The following is a 24,539-nucleotide window of genomic DNA, read 5'->3' on the forward strand; positions in this document are numbered from 1 at the left end:
TCATCCCTTGTTTCTTGAAGTAACTGTTGAGATGGGTGTTGCGGGAACCGAATGGAAAGGTGAAGGGTGGAGTCATCAGCGTATGAGTGGATAGGGTTAGATGTACAGCTTAGAAGATCATTGATGAATAAAAGGAAGAGAGTTGGTGATAGGACAGAGCCCTGAGGAACACCACTGTTGATAGATCTAGGAGAAGAACGATGGCCTACTACGACAGCAGCTATAGAACGACCAGAAAGGAAGCTAGCGATGAAGGTACAGATAGAAGGATAGAAACCGTAGGAGGGCAGTTTGGAAATTAAAGATTTATGCCAGACTCGATCGAAAGCCTTTGAGATGTCAAGTGCAATGGCAAAGCTTTCGCCAAAGGCCCGAAAGGAGGATGACCAGGAATCTGAAAGGTAGGTGAGAAGATCGCCAGTGGAGCGTCCCTGACGGAACCCATACTGACGATCGGAAAGAAGGTTGTGATAGGAAAGATGCCTTAAAATTTTTTTATTAAGAATTGACTCGAAAACTTTTGAAATACAGGACGTTAAAGCAATTGGACGATAGTTGGAGGGTTGGGAGTGGTCACCCTTCTTTGGGACTGGCTGAATGAGAGCAAACTTCCAGCAACAAGGAAAGGTACAAGTTGACAGACAAAGGCGAAATAGTTTGCCTAGGCAGGGTGTAAGCACAGAAGCACAGTTTTTGAGAACAACAGGAGGGTTTGGCCATGTGGAGAGGATGGAGGGTGAAAGACTGACGAAGAGAGTGTATGTGAGTGAGGTGGAGGGGGGAAGAGGGAGGGGGAGGCCGAGGATGAGATGGAGGGATGGGGTGGAGAGGTATATGAGAGAGGGGGGTGTGAGTTGGGAGCAGGGCAGTGAGATGGCGGGGGACAGGGCGACTTGGAGGCGATTTGTTTGTGGCCATCCCAAACGGGACTGCGGCGTCTGGCAATAGATAGATAGATATATAGATAGAAATAGGGTTGGCGCCAGAACTGATCCCTGCAGCACGCCGGCGTTAATTGAGTGGAAATTGGAATATACATCATCTACTTTTACTCTTATTTTCCTGTCACTAAGATATGAAGAAATCAAAAGAACATAAGACATTAGTCCATAGTAAGGGAGTTTAGACAGAGGGAATGGTGCCATACTCTGTCGAAAGCTTTAGAAATATCAAGAGCTACTGCATGAGTTTTTCCAAAAAGATCAATTGATTGATGGATGGTATGAATTAAGAGATTGAGTATGTCAATGGTGGATCTTTCGTGGCGAAAACCATATTGTCTATCACTAATTAAGTTGTTGGATTCAAGATGTTTAACAATGTGCTTCTTAATTAAAGTTTCAAATACCTTACCAAAAGAAGATGCGACAGCTATTGGTCTGTAATCAGAGGGGTCAGACGAACTTCCTTTCTTCGGTTGGAAAACAGACAGAATATAAGAGAGAAGTAGGGGGGCAACTGGGTAAATATGATTTGGAGCAGATGGGGGGGTGGAAGGTGTGTGCAAGATTTTCACAGGAGAAATCTGTTTGGCATGTGAAGAGGTGTGAGGAGTGAAGAGAAGATGAAAGGGGGTGCAAGGAATAACATGGTGGAATGAAGTGATGAGACAGGTTGTGGTACAAAAGAAGAAAGCAGATAGTGAGTGGACGAGAAACAGGGGCATTGAGAAGTTGAGAGACGGAAGAGAAAGTTATATGTTGAGAAGAGAGAGGTGAAAAGATTAGTAAGAGAGAGTATGAAGAGAGTGGATGAGGAATTTTGAAGGAATCTGAGTGTAAAGTGGGGGGGAATGTAAGAAAATGTTCTGGAAAAAGTTGAATGTAGGGAAGAGTAAAGATATGGTCTTCGAGAAAAGTGAAGTCAGTGAATGTACAATGAGGCTGGAGGAGGAGGAAATGGAAAATGTGAGTGGGTTTATGTACTCGCGAAGTGTGATGAGTAAGGATGGCAGTTCAGAGGATGAAGTGCTTGAAAGGATACAACAAAGAAGAAAGGTTACTGGTTCTTTGAAATCAGTGATAAAAAACAGAGCAGTGAGCATGGAAGCGAAAAAGTTACTACATGACAGTATTGTGATAAAAACTCTAAGGTATGGAAGTGAAGCTCGGACCTTGTTGAAGGGACAGGTCAAGAGTGAGAGCAGTGGAAATGAGTTATTTGAGAGAAGCATATGGAGTCACATGGAGAGACAGACTGACAAATGAGGAAGTGAAAGAGCATTGTGGTGTGGATGTGGATGTGATAGAAAGCGTTAGGAGAAACACACTGAGGTGGCTAGGCCATTTGGAGAGGAAGGAGAACAAGAGACTGACAAGAAGAGTGGCCTTTGGTTCCTTCTTCCTTGCATTAAAAAAAAAAAAAAAAAAAAATGTGAGTGAGGTGGAGGAGGGGAGAGAGAGGGGAAGGCCAAGGATGAGAAGGAGGGATGGAGTGGAGAGGTACAGTATATGAGAGAGCTGGGAACAGGGCAGTGAAACGGCAGGGGACAGGGTGATGTGGAGGCGATTTGATTGTGGCCACCCCTTACGGAATTAAGGTGTCTTGACAATATATTATATATACATATATACATATACAGTAATCCCTCCACTATCCGACGTAATAGAGCCAAAGGCATGTCCGGAAAGTGGTCCTGTCTGGATAGTGGGCACCAGCCTCCTGGACTTGTACTTATGGACCCTAACTCAGAAAAACACCTATACAACTCCCTCTGGACATGCATAGCATCTATTTAAGACCCAAATCACCCCAATAGGGACATAAAAGACTGAAATAAGTGCAAAAGAACCACAAAATGAGGTTTTAGAGGTGAGTTTATACAATGTTAAACATTCTGGGTACAGTACTTACAACAAGTCCCTGGCTCCTGGACTGGTACTTATGGACCCTAACCCAGCCTAATTTTGAAAACCACCTAAATAACTCCCTACCGGACATGCATAGCACATATTTAAACCTATTTAAGACCCTATTCACACCAATAATGGACATAAAGCTTGAAATGAAAAGGAACCAAAGAATGAGGAATTAGAAGTGACTGTACCTCATCCAGGGTAATTACAGCACATTTGTGGCTGCCTTTTGCAAGGTTTTGGCAGTGGTGAAAATGCTCTTGAAGCACATACAGTCACCCAGTGTTGTGCTGCACTTACAGTAATTCTTTGCACTGTGAGTTATAACTGTTTAACACTGCACATTGTTAATTGCACCAGGCCACTTCCAACCGCCATTTGCACTCCACAGTTAAACCTTTGCACTCTAAATTCTAATTTCTTAACACTGCACAACTTCGTGAAATCCCGTGTGGTCTAGTGGCGAGGTATTGCAGTTTATTCACTGTTTATTTACAAAAAAATGAGCACGTGTGGCTCCCATTACAACATGCTACCACTCACAATCGAAGTTAGGCAATAACTGTTTCAGTGTTGGTGTGTGAGAGGGAAACAGAGTTGCCAGATCGCAATGGCCACATTACCAAACTCCTCAATTTTCATTACCAAATTTAACTTTTCATTACCAAATTCATAATGCTAGCAATTATTCTTCACTAATTATATATACAAGTGGAAATACATGTAATCACTCTTTGTTTAATTAACAGCACGTTGGTTATTTTCACGCTATGTACGTTAGCAGATTAATCAGAGAGAGCAAACAATCCACCATCTCCATCCTGTGTATCCTCATACATGTGAAAAATCCGTTTGGTAATGCATTACTCTGATTCATTACCAAACGAATTTTTCATGACCAAATTGGCCCACATTTGGTAATGAAAAATACCAAATGGCAACCCTGACAGGGGAGGGGGCAGGGGGGAGGAAGGAGGGGGTGAGGGTCTGTTGTGTAACAGCTGTTCAGCGCCACGCGGCAATTTCAAATTACGGGTGGGAAAAAATTCGGAGTTTGGGGGGATTTTTTTTCTTTTTTTGGCCATTTTTGGGTTCCGAAGGTCCAGGCCCACAATGTCTGGTAAGTGGGGATGTCCGGAAAGTGGACATCCAGATAGTACGGGGATTGCTGTATATATATATATATATATATATATATATATGTATGTGTGTGTATATATATATATATATATATATATATATATATATATATATATATATATATATATAAAAATATATAAGTAATCACTCTAATATCCGGACGCCCAATAACCGAACATCCCCACTAACCGAACCTTATCGTCCTGGGATCAAACATTCCCAAAATGGTCCGAAAATCCAAAAAAATTGGAAAAAAAATCGATTTTTTGCCGTCCGTAATTTGAACTTGCCGCGCGCGCCACGTGAGAGCATTGTTTTGGTTCGTCATTCCTCCGACGTCCGATAGAGCGCCGCTGCATCCTCCCCACTTCCCGCCTGTCTCTCACCGCGACAAGAGTCACCGCTCGACGTGAGTTTGCGGCTGTCTTCAGAGTCTTCTGTAGTCGGTACGCCATCACCACTACCCACCGATGCACCCCTTGGACGCCTGCCAGTGATACTCTCGGGCTCTGACAGTGAATAAACAGCAAGAATTTCTCCACTAGACCACACGGGAATTTTGAGTGTTGTGCAGTGAAAAAAACGGTGTGTTGTGTTAAGGTTTTCAAGTTGGGAGAAAAGACTAAGTAGAAAAGAAATTTAACGTAACTAACCTTCTTTGTTTTGGCTTTGGAAACTTAAAAAAACTTGGGAAAAGTTTATGTGCAACACTTAAATTTAATGGAACATTATTTGGACTAAAGTGAACACTGTGAAAAGAACGGACTTCTGTGTGTTAGTGACTAAGTTCAGTGCAAGACTTCAGGAAGAGTGTAGTGCAAGTGCTTCAGGAAATCGTTCTTACTGTCAGAGTCCGACAGGAGGTGGTTATTCATCAAGGTGGCCAGGGACTTGCTGTAAGTAGCCAAAATGTTTCATGTTGTACTATTTCCCATACTATATTTACCAGAATGTTTCATATTGTATTTTTTCCCATACTATACTTACCAGAAAGTGTCATACTGTACTTCTTTCCATACTAAACTTATCTCATGCATGTGCAGTAGGAATGTGTTTTTCAGAGTTCGGTTAGGTTCGGTTAGGTTAGGTTCGGTTAGAGTCCATAAGTACCAGAATGTTTATTAATGTATGAACATACTTCTAAACCCACATTTTATGTGTCTATTGCATTTATTTCAGTCATTTATGTGCCTTATTGGTGTGATTTGGGTGTTAAATAGGTGCTATGCATGTCCGGAGGGAGTTGTATAGGTGTTTCTCTGTGTTAGGGTCCGTAAGTACAAGTCCATAAGCTGGGGCCCAATATCCGGACAAAACCAATATCCGAACCTACCGATGGCTCTATTGATCCGGATATTGGAGGGGTTACTGTATATATATATAATATATATATATATATATATATACATACATACGTATATATATATATATATATATATATATATATATATATGTATATATATTCATTCATTCATTGCCAGATGCCATGTATCCCAAACGGGGTGGCCAAGGGCTTAGAGTTAATTGTTTTACAGGGAGGGGCACTAATCCTCCACCAACCCCACTTGACACGTAGGGATGCCAACAGCATCCGGTGTTCCCGGGCGGTCACCCATCCAAGTACTAACCAGACCCAACGTTGCTTATGAGTTTATTATTTACTCTACTTCGGCCTTGGTATGCTATTTATGGACATTTGGGTGAAAAAAGTAACGTGCCTTTTATTTATAAAAGAAAAAAAAAAAAAGCTTGATCATATGATGTATGTAGCAGTCACATGCTATTCTTCATATGGTGTACGTAGCAGTTGCACGCTATTCTTCATATGATGTATGTAGCAGCTACCGGGTTAATCCCAACACATGCTTGCACTTATATTTGTGTATAGTAATATGAATAGGTTAATGCAGTCTACAGCTTATTCCAAGGAGGCCTATGTCAAATAAGTCCTTCAAGTAATAATCATATTTAACGTATTACTGCAGTAGTAGTGGTAGTACTGTAGTTGTTAACCCCAAGTTCATCTGAATATGAACCCAGTAGACTGCAGGCCAAAGCTGCCACCACCTTTTTGCAGTCCACCATTCCACTTTCGGGAATAGGAAGGGACGTGAGGAGCATTTGCATAACTGGCAGTGCAGCCATCCAGCTGTCAGTGCCACCATACAAAGGTGCCCCTCTTCAGCACCCCATATTACTATACAGCTATGAAACAAGTACAGTTCAACTCAGATAATGCGTAAGTGTGAAAATGGTCCTCGTTACACCTTCCTAAATGCCTGGTGGTCTGGTAGTAGAACCTTGGGTTGGAACAGGCTGTAGTATATATGGTACACTACAATAATTCAAGTTCTAAATGTGGCTAAAGGTTTCCCTATCATATAAACACTGCCAAGGGCATAGGTTGGTCACCCACTCTTAACTGTTCTGGATATATATATATATATATATATATATATATATGTACGGTACAGCAATCCTTGTAATATCCGGATGCCCAATTTCTGGATACCCCAATTTACGGACATTTTTGGCCTGGGACTTCGTAACCCCAACATGGCCCCCCCCAAAAAAAAAAAAAAAAAAAAAAAAAAACTTTTTCCCCTCCGTAATTTGAACCTGGTGTGCGGCGTGGAGCAGCTGTGTTTTGACATGTAGTTCCACCGATGTCTGCTATAGCGCCTCTGCATCCTCCCCATTTCCCACCCATCCTTCATCGTGAGTGCATGCTTGTCACCATGGCCTCCCACGTGCTTGCTTTTGTGGTGGTGCCCTACCTCCTGCAGGCTCTCCTGTTTCTCCCCTGCCTCTTCTTCGTGTGTGTGATGGCGGCACCGCCACCCGAGAAGAGGAAACAAGTGGTTCTGACTCTGGAGAAGAAGAGGAAGATATTGGACAAGGTGGACGCGGGATGGTCGATGTCATGCATCAATTCAACCTGGCCTGCTCTACATTGTTTGATATCAAGAGATCCCGCGACAAACTTACCCAGTACACGGCTGACTTCGCATCGAAGACCAAATGCAACATGCATAGGGAGGTTATGTACCCTTCCAGGTTTGCTGAAATCGACCGCTCCACTCTGATTTGGTTTCGCCAACAACATGCTGCTGGTGTGCTGGTGAGTGGTACGGAGCTGAAGGCTGCTGCTGAGAAGTTCGCAAGGCTCCAAGATGCCCCAGACTTCAAAGTATCCGAAGGTTGGCTCATTGCTTTCAAGTTATGACATGGACTTACCAATCATGAGGCCCATGGCAAAGCTCTGGAGGCCAACGAGGATGGAGTAGAGGAGCTTTGGCAGAAGGTGAAGGGCTTGATCGACAGGGAGGGCCTCACTCTCAGTCAAGTCTACAACTCTGACAAAACTGGTCTATTCTATCGCTCGTTGCCAACAAACACCCTAGCCGAGGAGATGGAGAAGCATGTACCTGGCCACAAGCTCTCCATGCAACGGATATCTGCTTTGTGTTGTGCCAATGCTAATGGCATGCACAGCTCAAGCCTGTTATTGTCGGCCGTGCAAAGCAGCCTCGGTGTCTTCGTGGGGTGACGGATGTCCTTCCTGCGGTGTGGTACCATTCTGTGAAGGCTTGGTTCACAGCCAAGATCTTCAGAAACTGGTTTCACCAGCACTTCATCAAGGAGGTCATCCATTACCAGATGAACACACTGGGAATCCCACACGACCAGGTAAAGGCCCTCCTTCTGGACAATGCACTTGCGCATCCATCCGACAAGGAGTTGGTGGCTGAGAATGGCCGAATTAGGTGCACGTTTCTGCCACCTAATACGACTGCTCTCATCCAATCAATGGACCAAGAAGTGATCGTGGCAATGAAGAGGTTGTACCGTCGGAAGTTCCTGGACGAGGTGATGGTTGTTCTCGAAGACGAGGATGAGCGCAGGGAGGGACAGGACACACAAGGCCAGCGGACTTTGGAAAACCTTCGCCACTACAACATCAGGTCTGCCACCTACAACTAGGCCAGTGCATGGAAGGAAGTCCCTGTCAAGACTTTGGAAAGTGGTTGGTTTCGTCTGCTTCTCGGAGCCAATGTGGTGCACGATTTTCTAGGTTTTGACGTGGATGACTTCCATACATGTCTTTGTGCAGCTGGCGACGATGTTGATGTGGGCGAAGTGCGTGAATGGTTGGATGATGACAAGGGCAATCTTGGGTGTCAGATCATGTCTGACATCGAGATCACATCTTCAGTTGCAGGTACAATTACCCAGCTTGAAGATTCCGACGAGGAAAGCGACAATGATGCAGACTCCTCTTAGCATGCCACTACTCCGGCCATCCCAAAGCTGAGCACACTCTGGGAGCACGTAGAGTTTGCTCTGGACTACCTTGAACACCTGGACTGCGACAGAAAGATGGGACCCTTGGGACTTGACACTTTGAGGCAGTGCATAATTATTCGCCAGAATCATTTTTCCTTGCGTCAATCAACAATTGGCAGTTTTTTCAGGCCTGTTACCCCCGCCGTGCCCAGCCCTGGCTCCACACCACTGCCTCCCCAAGACAGGCCTTCCACCTGCGAGCCACAGCCCAGCACATCAGCCACGGTGGAGTCGCCACTGGACGTGAGTTTGTGCCTGTCTTCAGAGTCATCTGCAGTAGGTAGTACATCACCACATCCCAGCGATGCGCCCCTAGACCACCTGCCTCACCTACTCTCGGACTCTGACAGTGAATAAACAGCAAGAACTCGCCACTAGACCACATGGGAATTTACAGTGTTGTGCAGTAAAAGGAACAGTGCGCAGTGTTAAGAAAGTAGAATTCAGAATGCAAAGACTTAAGTGCAGTGTGCAACACTAGTTACATGAGAGTACAGTACTGTACAGTACAACTGAGTGCAAGTGAGAAAAGAATGTGCACTGTTAAGAAATTAGAGTTCACACTGTTAAGAAATTAGAGTTCAGAGTGCAAAGACTTAAGTGCAGAGTGCAACACTGGTTACAGGAAAGTTCAATAGAGCACAAGTGGGAGACGAATGTGCAGCGTTAAGAAATTTGAATTCAGAATGCAAATGACTAAGTGCCGTGCAAGACTTGTTTACTGTAGGTGCTTCTGGTGCACCTTTTTCCTGTCAGAGTCTGAGAAGGGGCGGGTTATTCATCGAGATGGCCATGGACTTGTAAGTACCCAGAATGTTTAATAACGTACTGTATTTTCCATACTCACTCTAAAACCTCATTCTCTGGTTCCTTTGCATTTATTTCACTCTTTTATGTCCCTTATTGGCGTGAATAGGGTCTTAAATAGGTGCTATGCATATCTGGTAGGGGCCAAATATCTGGATGGGCCCAATTTCCAGACATGTCTTTAACTGAATTACATTGGATATTAAAGGGATTACTGTAATCCATCAATTACCGGAACATAATAAAGCAAAAGGTATGTCTGGGTAGTGGTAACATCTGGATAGTGAACACTATTCCCCAACAATACCCAGACCCTACCTATACCTAGACATGGGGTAATCATAATCTGTAATCGTAATTGACTGTAATCGATTATAGACTTTTGTGTAATCATAATCATAATCAATTACTTAGGCATTTTTTTCAGAGTAATCACAATCGTAATCAAATACAGTACTCTCATATTGTGATCGTAATCATGGTTACTTTTACAATTACAAGGTCCCAGATAAGGTATTCTTCCACAAATACTCATCAAGAATAAAATACTGTAGTTCAGTGTCAAACAGTCAAATATACACCATAATAGTCCACAAGTAATAAGAAAACAAAAGTGAACTGTAGGTTATCACTTAGAAGCTTCCATATAATGTCCTACCTAAGCTAGAATAATATCACCTGGGAAGATCTCAGTTGGTTAAAAAGTTAACAGAACGAAAGGGTCAAGGACAAAGTGAAGAAAAGTCTCGGAGCTTGAATTATTAAAACACATTTATATTGCATCCATCCATCCATCATCCAATCCTACGTTGCCCCATGAGAAGCGTAGAAGCCCGAGGCTAGGCAGTTGGTCCTGATATTTAAGATGAGAGTGACCAGTCTCACTCATCCCTGATTGGCAATACATGAGCAATAAACCCCAATCACCCCTTGGATATAAACCTTCACCGGCTCAATCCAACTGGAGCACAATAATTACCCACTAAACCACCAGGTGCCAAAATTTGGTTATATGGTTACCACTCGGCATAGTAAATGGTTTCCTGGTGTACAGGAAACCATTTGGCTTGTCACTCAGTGTAGAGTCACCCACAGGCAGAAGGGAGAGGAAAGAATGAAGGAATGAAAGACAGAAGAGTGTAAAGTCACCTAAATTGGCAAAAAAAATAAAGGAACAACTTACTGGACATAGCAATGTACAGTATATTTTTATCCAGAGTAACAGTCGCCATAGGTTCTGCAGAGCTTGACTCTATGTTCTTCCTTATGCAGGCAATTCTTATTAAAATGATTTGCATATAAGATATAAATCCCTAGAAAATATCAGTATTATATTACTGGACAATGTTTTTGCTTTTAAAAACTGACCAGCTATTTACTTAATCAATGTCAAGTATAAAAGAAACGTGCTCATAATTATATAGTGCATAACAGTACATGCAGTCATGACTGTAATCATGATTACTTCTTATGTAATCGTAATCAGTTACTCTTACTTTTACTGTAATCATAATCGTAATCATAATCTGAAGTTTGCAAAGTAATTGTAATCGTAATCGATTACAATACCCCTGTAATCGCCCCATGCCTGCCTATATCCACCTTCAACCTATTCCAAACTTATTTCTACAGTACCTATGCTTAAAATGGCAGTGTTTTCCAGTCATTCAGGCATATATAAACATCAAAACACACATAGGCATATCAAAAGTAATGGTAAACATCAAGAAAACCCTGCAGGAAAACCACTGAAAACAAAAAAACACCCTACCCAAACACTTCTGTATGACCCTCCTTATTTTGCTAGTGTTTTCAGGTCATTCTGGCATATTTTGGCATCAAAACATAAACAGGAATATACTAAATAATTTTCAACACCATGAAAACCATGCATGAAAACCACTGAAAACCAAAAAACACCCTACCTAAACACCACTGTATTTACAGTACCTCTCCTATTTTTGGCACTGTTTTCGGGATATTCTGGCACATTGTGACCTCAAAATACACATAGGAATATCCTAAATAAATTTTAGCACCAAGGAAACTACGAAAGAAACCTAAAGCTGCCTCCCGAAACACATTCAATTGGAGTACTTACCACCCAGAGCATCGCTGCCAGGCTTTGTAACCCGCCACCTCCAGCGGGTTGTCCCGTGTGGTCTAGTGGCAAACACTAGAGCCTAACAGAGGTCAAAGAACTCGTCCTCGTCTTCCTTAACCTGCTGGAGCTGGGCGATGACTGGGGATGTGCGGTGCAGTGATGGTGGCCTACCCACCTCAGGGGACTCCAAAGACAGCCGGAAACCTACATCTAACAGAAATTCAGCGGCTGTCAACGTGCTCAGTTGTGGATCTGAAGGTGAAGACGGGAAACGAGGTGGTGGTGGTGGTGGTGGTGGTGGTGGTGAGAATGGGCTGGCACTCATGGGGGTCACAGGCTTGAAGACATATAGACGTGTACGGTAAGTAGGAAGACTACTGGGCCTTGAAAGCAGGCTGTGAAGCCTATGCCCAGAGTTGGACACACACACACACACACACACACACACACACACACACACAAAAGACTTGATGAACAAGTCAATCCTTGTTTGATGGTAGGACCGACGATTCTGCCGGAGGATAACAGCGTCTCGGACTGCCCGCAGCTCCATTGCCAGGCGGAGTGGCACCAACTCCCTGTCACAGTGCGGATGCCTGGCATACTCCAGCATCCCCTCCAGGTAGCCACAGAGGACACTGAGATGAGGGAGTGAAGGAGTTGCAGAGGGCTGCGAGTCAGGGTCCTCATCCTTGTCCTCGTCGGTCCCGCTGTCTTCATTCCATGCCAGCAGAGGCAGCAGCGGCGATTTCCTCATCAGACATGGTCTGGTAGTCATGATCGCCATCGTCGTTGTACAACCAATCCCACACGTCATCAACATTCACCTGCTCTCCTGCCTGTCTAAGGCAACTGTGGAAATCTTCCACATCAAAGCCCTTGAAGTTGTGCTAGGCTTCGATTCCCTGCAGGAGACGAGACCAACCGTTCGCAAGGGTTTTGATGGGGACTTCCCTCCACGCATTCTCCCAGTTGAACAAGGCAGACTTCAGGTCATAACACCGAAGATTCTGCATGGTCTGCTCCCCACATGTGTCTTCCACTGCGTCCTCGTCCTCCAGCACCACCATCACCTCGCTGAGGAACCTCAGGCGGTACAGTCTCTTCGCAGCCACAATCACACCATGGTCCATTGTTGAATCAGAGCAATCGTATTAGGTAGCAGAAACATGCACCTTATCTACCTGTCAAAAGCAACCAAATCCTTCTCAGAAGGATGTGCAGGAGCATTGTCCAGGAGCAGGAGTGCCCTCACCTGATCATGAGCAATTCCAAGGACCTCCATTTGATAATGGATAACCTCTTTAATGAAATGTCTTTGGAACCAATCTCTGAAGATCTTAACAGTAAACCAGGCCTTCACAGAATGGTGTCACACAAAAGGCGGGCTATCCATCGACCAAAGGAGACAACAAGGTCGTTTTGCACGCCCAACAACAACAGATTTGAGGCAGTGCGTCCCGTTAGCATTGGCACAGCACAAAACAGGGACATGTTGTTTGGATAACTTCCAACCAGGCACCTTTCCTCAGCCAGGGTGTGGATGGGCAAGGGGGGGTAGAACAGACCAGTTTCGTCAGCATTATAGAGTTGACCAAGGGCAAGGCTTTCGTCCTTGATCAGGCATTGCACTTTCTGGCAAAATGGATCAACTTCTGTTGCCGTGTCCAAGGCTTTGCCATGTGCCTTACGCAGTAGTTTAACCCGTCACGTCCCAAGTTATTTCGCACCTCTGACACCCCCCAATCCCAAGGTATTTTCGAAACTTTTTTTTTGGCTAAAACCAACCTCCACTTTTGTTGAGAAACATCGAAAATTCATAGAGAAATCGCTCACCTGAGGTTTAAAATACTCGATCCAGGTACCAGTACCTCCTTACCTGACTGGGTGTTCTAACAGGCTGGCACCAGAGAAAACGAGTTCTACGGGAGGGTAACTATTTCACACCACTCATAAACGCTATTTATTTATTTACTTGGTACGAATTTACATGTAGTATGAGAGTATATTGGTTTTCAAATGGTAATATACGCATTTAAGCATTGTTTCACTCACTAACTCATCACCATACCTGACCTTCTTTTGCCACATTACCTGATCATTATTTCTGACTGTTTCTTCCTCTAATGCTATGTAAACTTTGTCCTCCACATTGTCATCGATTGGGGAATCACTCTGGTCCTGAATGTCTTTACTGGCCAGGTCACTGATAACAGGTGAATTGCCAAGACAATGGCATGAGGGGGGGAGAGGGAAGGTTATGCAGTGTAAGGCATTGTCCCTGCTTGGCATCTTGAAGAGGAATAGAGGAAGGTGTCCCACGTATATGTACGAAAAATCACACGCGAAAATTGAAAATTGTGCAAATTAGGGACCTTGCAATTGAACGTACCAGTACGTCGCCAGGACTGGCAAATGCAAAATGTTGCAACGTACCCATACATCGATGGGACGGGGCGGGTTAAACCTGAAGAGCCATCCCTCCGACGCCTTGAAGTCCTGGATGTTGTGCAGACATGCAAACTTCTCAGCAGCAGCCTTCACCTTGGTCCCACGCACTAGCACACCGGCACCACATTGATGATGAAACCACATCAAAGGCGAACGGTCGATAATGGCGTGCCGGGCCTGGGCCATTACCTTCCTGTCGCCGCGTCGTGTGCTTTCACCAAAGTCCTGTCCATACTACAAGCGCATGTCGCGTGACTTCTTGATATCGAACAGTGTTGAATGGGTTAGATTACAACATATTTGTGAAGAACACATCCTGTGGTCCAGCCTGGGTCATCCTTGCCCAATATCTAATGCTTCTTCTCCAGACTCAGAACCTCCTCCTGCTTTTCAGGTGGTGGTGGGGCCATCACCACACACACAAGAATGCAGCATAGCATGGCTACAACCTGAAGAAGGTAGGGAACCACAAGAAAAGCAACCGCAGTCACAGCTATCACTGCAAATGGAACCACTCAAGGGGGGCAGAAAGGCGGGAACTGAGGTGTGGGTTTCTGTTCGCCTGCAAGCAGGAGAGTACAGCGCTGCCATACTGCACCAAACAGTTGCTTTTGAGTACAAAGGAAGCCACTCGCAGCAAACCGACATCTGTCTATAAGGCTCACTTCTGTTTGCCCAGGCAAGGGTTAGCATGTGACAGCAACAGCAGATGACCAGTAGAGCACCGCCTCAGGCAGTGTATGACTCATGCGGCCTGCCAGGCGACTCTGACCATTCGGTAGGGAAGCGGACAGGTGTGCATGATGGGGGGTTTCTGCACTAACCCTGGAGGCTAGAGGACTCCTGCCATTCAGAGAGCAGTACATTTACTCGTGGGTTGTGGCCTGTGTTACCTGCATGATGGCCACCAGTACCCCTCAGCCAGGAACAACGCTCGCCTCCTCGGTTCAATAACAGCCATAGAATTTTCTCGAAGATATACTCAATCTCTTTCCCAGGCAAAATTACATAGGATATCTCTGTTTAACCTACCAACCCTAACCCTTCCTAACAGGGCTGCATGGCTAAGGTGGCTAACTGTGGTATTGAAATGAATACCCATACCAAATGGAAGTGCATTATATAGTACAGTACAGTATTGTACTGTATATACAGTACTGTACACACATACAGTAGAATACAGTACTGTGTACAGTACAATACTGTAGTAATGTACTATCATATGCATTGGTATAGAAATTATTGCAGTACCGATACTCTTTGTCATCATGGCGTGTGAAGGAATATCTTTGTGTGTGTGGTGCGTGTGTGTCTCCCGGTGGCCGCGCGATTTTCAACCTTTGATAGAGAGGTGGACGGGCGCTGTCACCGAACATGTACTTGCGGGTTGTGGTCTGTGTTACACGCATGGTGGCCACCTGCACCCCTCATCCAAGAACCACACTAGCTTCATCCTTTCAAAACTAACCATAGGAGTTTCTTGAAAATATGTTCAATATGTTTCCCTGGCAAAATTACAGCACACAGTTTAACTGTATTTTACCTTACCATACCTAACCTATCCCAATATGGCTGCTTGGCAAAGGTGGGTGACTGGCACTGAAACGAATACTCATACCTAATGGATGTGTACTGCACAGTATTATACTGTACATACACACAGAATAATGTACTGTGTACATTACTCTGTAGTACTGTACTATCATATGCACTGGTACAGAAATTACTTTACTGTACTGATATTGTACTCAGCATGGGATGCTCTCTCTCTCTCTCTCTCTCTTTGTGTGTTGTGTGAGTGCCTCTCAGTGGCTGCGCAATTTTCAACGTTCGGTAGAGAGGCGGATGGGTGCTATCACCAAACGTGTACTCGTGGCTTGTGGTCTCTGTTCAATGATGGTGGCAGCTGGGCAAAACTTAGCCCTGTGGCCGCGCGACTATTGACGTTCGATGGAGAGGCAGACGGGCACTGTCAGTGAACATGTACTTATGGCTTGTGGTCTATGTTACACGCGCGGTGGCAGAGGAAAGAGCTAGTCCGGTGGATGTGCGATACTAGACATTGGGTAGGGATGCATACAGTCATATTGCTCGGCTGCTGGAGGTTCATTGGGAGTGATCGGATGAGTGTGCGACTTTGACCGTTCAGTACAAGAGTGGATGGACATTTTAGCTCTGATTGTGGGTTACGGACTTCTTCCCACTCACGGCTCGAACCCAGCGGCCACGATACCGAATTTTGGACATGCCAGCTGGCCAGCTGAAGTTCTTGGGCACTTTTATGTCCGGATAATAGCAAGTAAATCCAGATAATGGTTTAATAGAGCCAAGGCTCTGCGTTCGGATACTGAACATGTCCGGATAATGAGTGTCCGGATAACTGAGGGATCACTGTGTATATATATATATATATATATATTTATAATAATAATGTACCAGTACCCATGAACTCAGTAAGAGCGAGGAAAACAAATCACTTGATTTAAAATTTGATGAGTCTACACAATTCCTGACATCTTCAGAAATTCAATGGCAACTTAACAACTTATAACAGGTCATGTTAGCATTGTTTGCTGCTACAGCCTATGTCAGAATAATCATTCAGGTCAACCAAAAGTCTGAAAACTCACCACAAACCTGTGTTAACTTGTTCCACAACTCAAGCTTCTTTCCCCTCTCCCCTTTGGCTTCATCTTGTTCTGCCACTGATATTTTAACATTCAGTGGCTCCAAACTTCCCGTGGCAACTCCATTTTCCCATTTTTCACCTGGCTGAGTCTCACTTTCTCCACTGCCAGAACTCAATGCATTGAGAATGCAGAACATCTGATGTCAGTAGATTCAATGCAGGTGTGGTAAAGTTGTAAACATTGGGTAACGGTCGATGGTTTGACTGCAAAACTATTTTATACTGAAAAATAATGCAACAGTAAATTTGAATGCTGTAATAAAATACCGGCATTCATATCATGGCCTACAAACAATAAGTTCAGTATATGTCTATTATGAATTACTATTAACATAAACAACACTGTCAGTAACACATTATATAATTATCAGTACTCGGTCCCCAGTCAATGTTCTTACTGACTCCACTTTCTGATTTTAGAAAATGGCAACAAAACATTAAACAACTAAAGATTGCTATATTTTTTATTAAACAACATTTGTCCGGTGTTGTATAAAAATCGTACAAACATTACAGTTACCATGGATGGAAGTAAATTCAGTATAACCTGAATTTTATACAATTTTAATTCCTGAAAATATCTGAGGCCAGAAAAAAAAAAAAAAAAAAAAAAAAAAATCTTGGCTAAAACCCTGAAAGCCAACCCCTAGGGATTATTCGTCTGGGCTAAACCTAGATAGATAATATAGCCCTGCTAGGGTTATGGGAGGACACTAACCATATACGGTGTATAAGTAAGCCTAGATGCCCCATCACCCAGTCTTTAGTACAACGGTGATGGGTCTGCACGGCTGGCATCTTGAAGTGGTCCAGCATGTAATAGTGGCACTTGTTTTAGAATGAATTCAGACCATGAAAATAAATGTTGTGGTGGTGGTGGTAAAAGTAATTGCTGTTGTGGTAGTGGTTGTTGTTGTGGTTATTATGGTGGTGGCAGTGGCATTTTTTTTTTTTTTTTTTAATGTGTCCAACTCTGGAAATAGGCTTCACAGCCTGCTCCCAAGGCCCAGTAGTCCTCCTACATACCATACACCTCTATATGTCACCACTTCAGCGCTAACACCCACCATCCATATTGAATACATGCAAGGGCTGTCTCATACAGGCCTGGTGTACAGTATTTGTATTAGCAGGGGTATATTTATAACATGTCAGCGGGTCTTCTGGTAGATCAGTATGTCTGCTTTTATTAAATTCAGATCCTTAAACTGTACCCTGCCCCAGTGGGGATTTGAACTTGGGTCCAGTAGGACTGCAGGCCACCTCTCTACCGACTGAGCTACCGCCTCCCCCGTGTTGTGGTGGTAGTGGCTGTTGTTGTTGTGGTGGTGGTTGTTGCTGCGGTGGTGGTGGTGATTGTTATTGCGGTGGTGGTGGTGGTTGTGATGGTAATTGTTGTTGTGGCGGTTGTGGTTGCTGTTGTTGCGATGGTTGCTGTGGTGGTCGTTATTGTTGTTGTGGTGGTGATGATGGTGGTGGTGGTTGTTACTGCTGTTGTGGTGGTGGTGGTGGTTGTTGTGGTGGTGGTGGTGGTGGTGGTGGTGGTGATGGCTGTTTTGGCTGTTGTTGCTGTTGTGGTGGTGGGGATTGTGGTTCCTGGTTCATCTGAAATGTGAACTCGGTGGACTGCAGGCTCAAGTTTCCCTACTGCAACCGACCTTCCTCCTTTCAGGGGATAGGGAAGTAGCTGAGGGACGCTTGCATAACCAGACAGTTGAGCTGCTCGTGCTGTCAGTGCCACCATAAGATATATTCCGACACTGTCTACATTCCAAAAACAGCAGTGTTGTGGCATTTCCAGGTAAACAGTGGTCAACTTTGCCCATTGTCAGGAACACAACATTGTCTGCTTCAACCGTTCCAAAACGGCAGGCACACAGATACATCGAAAGTAGTGTCTTGAAGCATCTAGACTTTTTCGTAATTATCTAGGGTGCTACCCCTCTGGGCAAAGGAAGCAATCCTGGTGCAGCACAAACTCTCGCCCTTGCGATCTCGAGTCACATGCTTTACCACTGAGCAACCTCACTCCCCAAAAGCCCTCTCCTAACAACAGCCCTCTGACCTGCATCTGAAACATATAGATCCATGACCACAAGGCAACCAGGCCCTCACAAACATCAGTTAATCAGTCATACTCAAACTATAGCAACCCCAACATTTGCCAACATAGAACAATTCACTCGACTTAAACCGAACAAGGACTGCAACACATCCTTCTTCACACAGACCCATACCCCACTATTTAGCATGCCATTCAAAACGGCTGATTACCTCATTCTCAACAAAGCCATACCCCATGTCCCCCTTGCTCCTTCACAACATGGATTTAAGAGCACTACACTCTACCGACTAATCTCACACAATAAGCATCGAACAGCATCGATTCTGAGACACCCACACATCGCACACTTCTCCCAACAGACTTTAGTAAATCCATCATTGGCATCCCCTGACACAAACTAATCAAGATTTACAGTGCAACACAAGCTTGGAGAATAACAACAAACACTGGCATGCCAACCATCTGTCTGGTAAACAAGCACATATAATGATGTAACATTCCATGGCATGTTGTTATGAACATAAAATTTCCCTAACAGATTTCCACATGGCTCTGTCCTCTCACCCACACTCTTTAACTGAGATATGCATGATATTCTCACACCTCAGCCACCCACAAACATATTTATCACCATACCAACCACACACCACATTGCAGACATTATGCACCCTGCAACAGGACTACCTCAACACACTGCCGACTTGAGGAAAACAGACTGACAATCACCTCAGTCAAATCCACCGTCACTCTCATCACCTGCATTATACACGAAAACAGGTACTCCTCTCACATAACAATTAACATTGTAAATGAGCTGCACACACCCTCCAGAGATCCCTGGAGTGATATATAACACTGGACTCACCTTCAAGGATCATGAGTACACAAGACATCAAGAGGCAGTGCATCTCCAGACTCAACACACACAGGCCAACAAAAGGACCAGCCTTTGGGCAACAAAACGAAACTCTCTCCATAATCTACAAACACTATATCAGTGCTGTCCTATGCCTCCCCCAGGATAGGCTTCCATCAATAACTAATATTCACTATATCCATCCATCCATCATCCAATTCTATGTAGCCCAGGGGCTAGGCAAGTTGGTCCTGACATTTAAGATGAGAGTGACTAGCCTCACTCATCCCTAAGTGGCATTACATGAGCAATAAACCCCAACCACCCCTTGGATATAAACCTACACAGGCTTAATCCAATTGGAGCACCTTAATTACCCACTAAACCACCAGGTGCCATAATTTCGTTATATGGTTACCACCCAGCGTAGTAAATGGTTTCCTCATATACAGGAAACCATTTGGCTTGTTACTCAGTGTAGTCACCCATAGGCAGAAGGAAGAGGAAAGAATGAAGGAAAAAAAAGACAGAAGAGGAAATGTAAAGTCACCCATAGGCAGAAGCAAGAGGAAAGAATGAAGGAGAGAAAAACAGAAGAGGAAGGATGGGCAGACACCAAAAGCATTGAGCGAGTGGATGGTGAGCAACCCCACCTACCACAATATTCTTTAACACTCTGCAAATCATACACAAAACCCTGCACATCACCAATGGCTGGACAAAAACCATTACCACAGCACACTTTCACTTAACTGAAGTCCTCCCTGTCAAAGACTACCTTAATATGAAAGGCATTAAATTCTGTGTAGCAGCCTGTGCCAATACACAATATCCATCACTACATGACACACAACACATCGAGGCAAATAACACAATCACCACATAGTCATTATTAAATCCTCTACAATATCCAATCCCCTGACATTCTAACACTGGTGGTGAAGAAATCCCTACATAGTCACTATACATAATGGGGCAATACAATTCCTCAATTAGAGCACTGTATTAAATACTCCTGACAACCACCCATTGGAGGTGTCCTTAAACAGAGCAGGGCATTGCCTAGCCCTCCTCAGCTACCAGCTTAGATTTGGGCTGGGTGGAATCTCAGATGACATTTGCCCAGTTGTAGAATTAACCCACACAGTTTAAAGCACATAATGGAGTACTGCACAACACATGCCATACTGTGATGCAGACTCATCAACTGTGTAAAGAACCTGTGAGATAATCACAGTTGCTTAACTGCGGTTGAAGGTTGTGTTCGATCAAACCGGGGTTGATTAGACCTAGACAGGTCATACAGCCCTGCTAGAGTTACTGGAAAACGCTACCCTTCCCAGCGAAGGCAGCTACTCACGTGGGGTGCAAACTCTCGGCCTCGCAATCTTGAGTCCAGCACTCTACCAGCTCCACAGAGACTGGGGTTGAGCAGTAACAACAGTACCAGTTGTTTGGGAAGTTAATAATACATGAGAACTGATGGTACAGGTATGTAACACATGGAAATCATGCTATAGTTTGTTTTTATAATTTGTAATACCTTAAACCACTCTCACACATTGAATACCAAGTCTTGGTTACACAAGAATCCTTATTTTAGCTAGGAATGAACTACCGTGGTTGCTGGTCAAATCCACCTCCCAGTATGACAACACCTGGCCAGCAAACAAGTTGAAAAGATGTAAGTGATCTTCCACTGGTAAGAACAAACATACTAATGAATCTCCTTGGTTGCTAATCATGTATAGTGTGTGTGTGTGTGTGTGTGTGTGTGTGTGTGTGTGTGTGTGTGTATTTTAGGATCTTCCTCAGGTTAGAACAAACGAGCATAAGCATACAAACATATGACTTTATTTCATTGCCTGGATGCCAGTTTAGTCAAAGAGACCAAAGCCCATGTCATCATCAGACTCCTCCTCAGGCTCCTCCTTCTTTTCTTCCTTCGTCTCTTCCTTGGCCGCAGCTGGGGCTGCACCACCACCGCCAGAAGAAGCAACTGCACCACCACCTCCCACTGGCATGGACCCAATCTTGCCCATTCCTGTTGACAAATGAATGAATGCCAGTCTTCATCATTCTGACCACTTTTTCCTAAACATGGTTATAGTGAAATACAGTCCAAAAAGCAAGGAATTATGGACTCATGATTGATTATTCCTGCTGATATGAAAGGGATGGTGAGTGAATGTCATAAGGTCACATTCTTGGCAGTTAAGATGGCTCCTTTCCACCCCTTACCAAAATTCTACACTCACTGAGTGCAAAAAATGATATAAAGTGTATGGTGTAAGATAGAATTACCAGAGGTAAGGAATATATCAAAGGCTTGAGCGAAAAACAAATTGGCTTTAGAAGTGGAAATGAATGTGGATTAAATATGTAACAAGACACTGAGGGGGGGCTGTGAAAAAGACTGTAAGGTATATAGGGATCTGTAAATAGAATATATGGCAGTCAGACAGGGAGCAAGAAAGTTTTCCACATGTATGGAATGGATGGGAAGCTGCTGAACACTGCAGAATTAAGATGATGTAGTGAGGCCTAAGTGATGGAAGATGGGTGTCTGAGTTGTTTAATATCAGTGCTGGAATGAAACAAAATGTGTGATGTCCACATGGCTGTTTGATGTACAGGCCATTTCATGAAATGTGTATCATACACCTGGAAGTTATTCTTGGCCAGATTCAAAGTAATATACGCTATATCAACACAGTTTCAATTCTCAACCATACAGTGCGACAATTACTGATGACCTTAATGAGTGAATGTGCTCTCCCACTTAAGGCATTCATATGGATGTCAGAAACGGCAGCTCCGTAATGGTTAAGAAAAAGACCCAGGCTGATACAGATTTAAATGTTCAAAGTTAGCTTTTGAGTATCCTGAAGTCTGACACACATTCAACCCTTTGAGATTCTAATGAGGCAACTGCACGTCATATGAAATCCAACCTCTGAGACTCTGATAATGTGTCCAAGCATCATAAAAATAATTACCTGTCCCCGCCCTGGAGGGGCTTGGGGACAAGTATTTTCACTCAGTTTGTCTGTTTGATTGTTTGTCTGTCTGTCTGTTAACAACTTTAAGCAAAACTACTGGTGCGGTTTTGACTATGATTACAGGATGATGGGCTATGACCTTCTGATAACCTAATTAAATGTTGGGCCAAACTGAGCAAAGGCCCAGGCTGTAGGGCCAAAATATATATATATATCTCATCTCATCAGCCGTTCGAGTGTCCACTGCAGGACCAGCCTATCCTGACCAAAGTGGGGACGATACAGCCAATATATCTCTACCACATGGCTTAGGCTGTCTGGTAGAGATTGTATGTAGGGTAAGAAGTGCTTGTAACTGTTGTGTTGGAATGGCTTTGGATGTGTGTGTGTAGTCTGCGAACCTAGTGTAATCGGCCCGCGCAAGCCGATTGGGTGCAAACATACTTTGCAGTATGCGACACTGGTTCAACCACAGCACCACATATGTCTGCCAATGAAATACGTGGCATGAAGAATGCTCCCAAAGTTTATTACCTTGGCACGGCACGAACCCTCGTTCTTCAGCGTATGAAAATGCACACTTTACCACTGTACCTCAGAGGCTCTCATATATATATATATATATATATATATATATATATACACACACACACACACACACACACAAAAGGGGACAGGTAAAATAAGTTTTTCGCCATAACTCCTTTCAAATTCATCATATCGACATGAAACCAAAACCTAAGGTGCATCTTTCAATTCTGCATCCCATAACATGTCTCATTACATCAGAGGGGTCACCCCCCCCCCCAGTTAGCAGTAGTGGGGTCAGTGTCAGGTGGGTCATGCCTAAAATTTCAAATGGGCATAAAATCGTCAATTCTCACACAATTTACTCCAAATTTGATATGTGACATTGAATACATATCCTGTTGTGTTTATAGGTCAGCACTAAAATGACTGCCAGGGATGGCCTTGGCACTGCTTCTAATTGTTTATTCATCATTAAATGTGACTACGCTTCATAAGAAAGAAACTAGAGCATGACATCAAAAGATCCTTTGTTGCCTCCTCTTCCTGCAGCATCATCTTTCAAGTGCAAGGTCCCCACACAACAAGAGTAGAGGAGGCAATTTTCAGTGAGAACCAAGATATTTGGTGAGTACTTGTGCTAAGTCTGTTCTCTGCTCTGCTAAAAATAATTTCATCCGTACTAAATGCTCTCAACTCTCCAATTCGAATTCTTCCCATTCCTTCTGGCACTTGCCAAAAACCTTTCTAACAACTTTATCTCATCATCCTTCCCTCCTCTTTTCTACTCTGATGGCTCTGTAGCTATTTCTACTGATAAAGCAGATCTCTTCGCTCAGCCTTTCTCCTCCAATTCCACCATAGATGATTCCGGTGCTGTTCCTCCATCACTTCCCCTCTCTGACTTCCTCATGGCCGACATTAAAATTTCTTCAGCTGATGTATTTTCTGCCATCACTGGCCTCAACACTAACATGGCATATGGGCCTGATGGGGGTCCCTCCTGTTGTCCTCAAGTACTGTGCTTCTGTGCTTACACCCTACTTAGGTAAACTCTTTCACCTTTGTCTATCAACTTGTACCTTTCTTTCTTGCTGCAAGTTTGCTCTCATTCAGCCAGTCCCAAAGAAGGGTGACCATTCCCAAACCTCTAACTATCGCCCAACTGCTTTAACATCCTGTCTCAAAAGTTTTTGAGTCTGTTCTTAACAGAAAAATTTTACAGCATCTTGCCTATCATAACCTTGTTTCTGATTGTCAGTATGGGTACCATCAGGGATGCTCCACTGGTGATCTTCTCACCTACCTTTCAGACTCCTGGTCATCCTCCTTTCAGGACTTTGGCAAAAGCTTTACCACTGCACTTAACATCTTAACCCCTTAACCACAGGGCGTCAATTTCGTGACACTCTGGTGCAATGGATCATACCGCGGGGCATCACTTTTGCAAGTCTGTGTTATTTTGAATTCGCCTGGGCTTTGAAGTGGTCGCTTGTATCATCTTTCAGTACTTCCAGTGTCTAACAATAGTCAGTGCTGCTATTGTCATCTGTTCTTCCATCCACTGTTGACAATTTTGCCATTTCTCCCCATTCTTGACTCCCCTCCCTACCTCCCCTCCATTACCCTCTCCTCCCGCCTGCCCCAGCTGCGCAACGCTAGGCAAATCTTGCCCGGATTTTTCACTCATTTCAT

At 44.0% G+C, this 24,539-nt stretch overlaps 1 protein-coding gene across 1 annotated transcript in view; it reads right to left on the reverse strand.

The window, feature by feature from the left end:
• Window positions 1-21,151: 21,151 nt before the first annotated feature.
• RpLP2 (ribosomal protein LP2) overlaps window positions 21,152-24,539 on the reverse strand; it is a 49,113-nt gene continuing 45,725 nt past the window's right edge. The window contains exon 3 of the mRNA XM_080268511.1: window positions 21,152-21,358. Coding sequence (XP_080124637.1) covers window positions 21,192-21,358 — 167 coding nt within the window. The 3' untranslated portion in view covers window positions 21,152-21,191. The remainder of the gene's footprint in view (window positions 21,359-24,539) is intronic.

Source organism: Coenobita brevimanus, chromosome 28 (assembly GCF_032717465.1).
Source record: "Coenobita brevimanus isolate Jiangsu-jjx chromosome 28, ASM3271746v2, whole genome shotgun sequence".
NCBI lineage: Eukaryota > Metazoa > Arthropoda > Malacostraca > Decapoda > Coenobitidae > Coenobita > Coenobita brevimanus.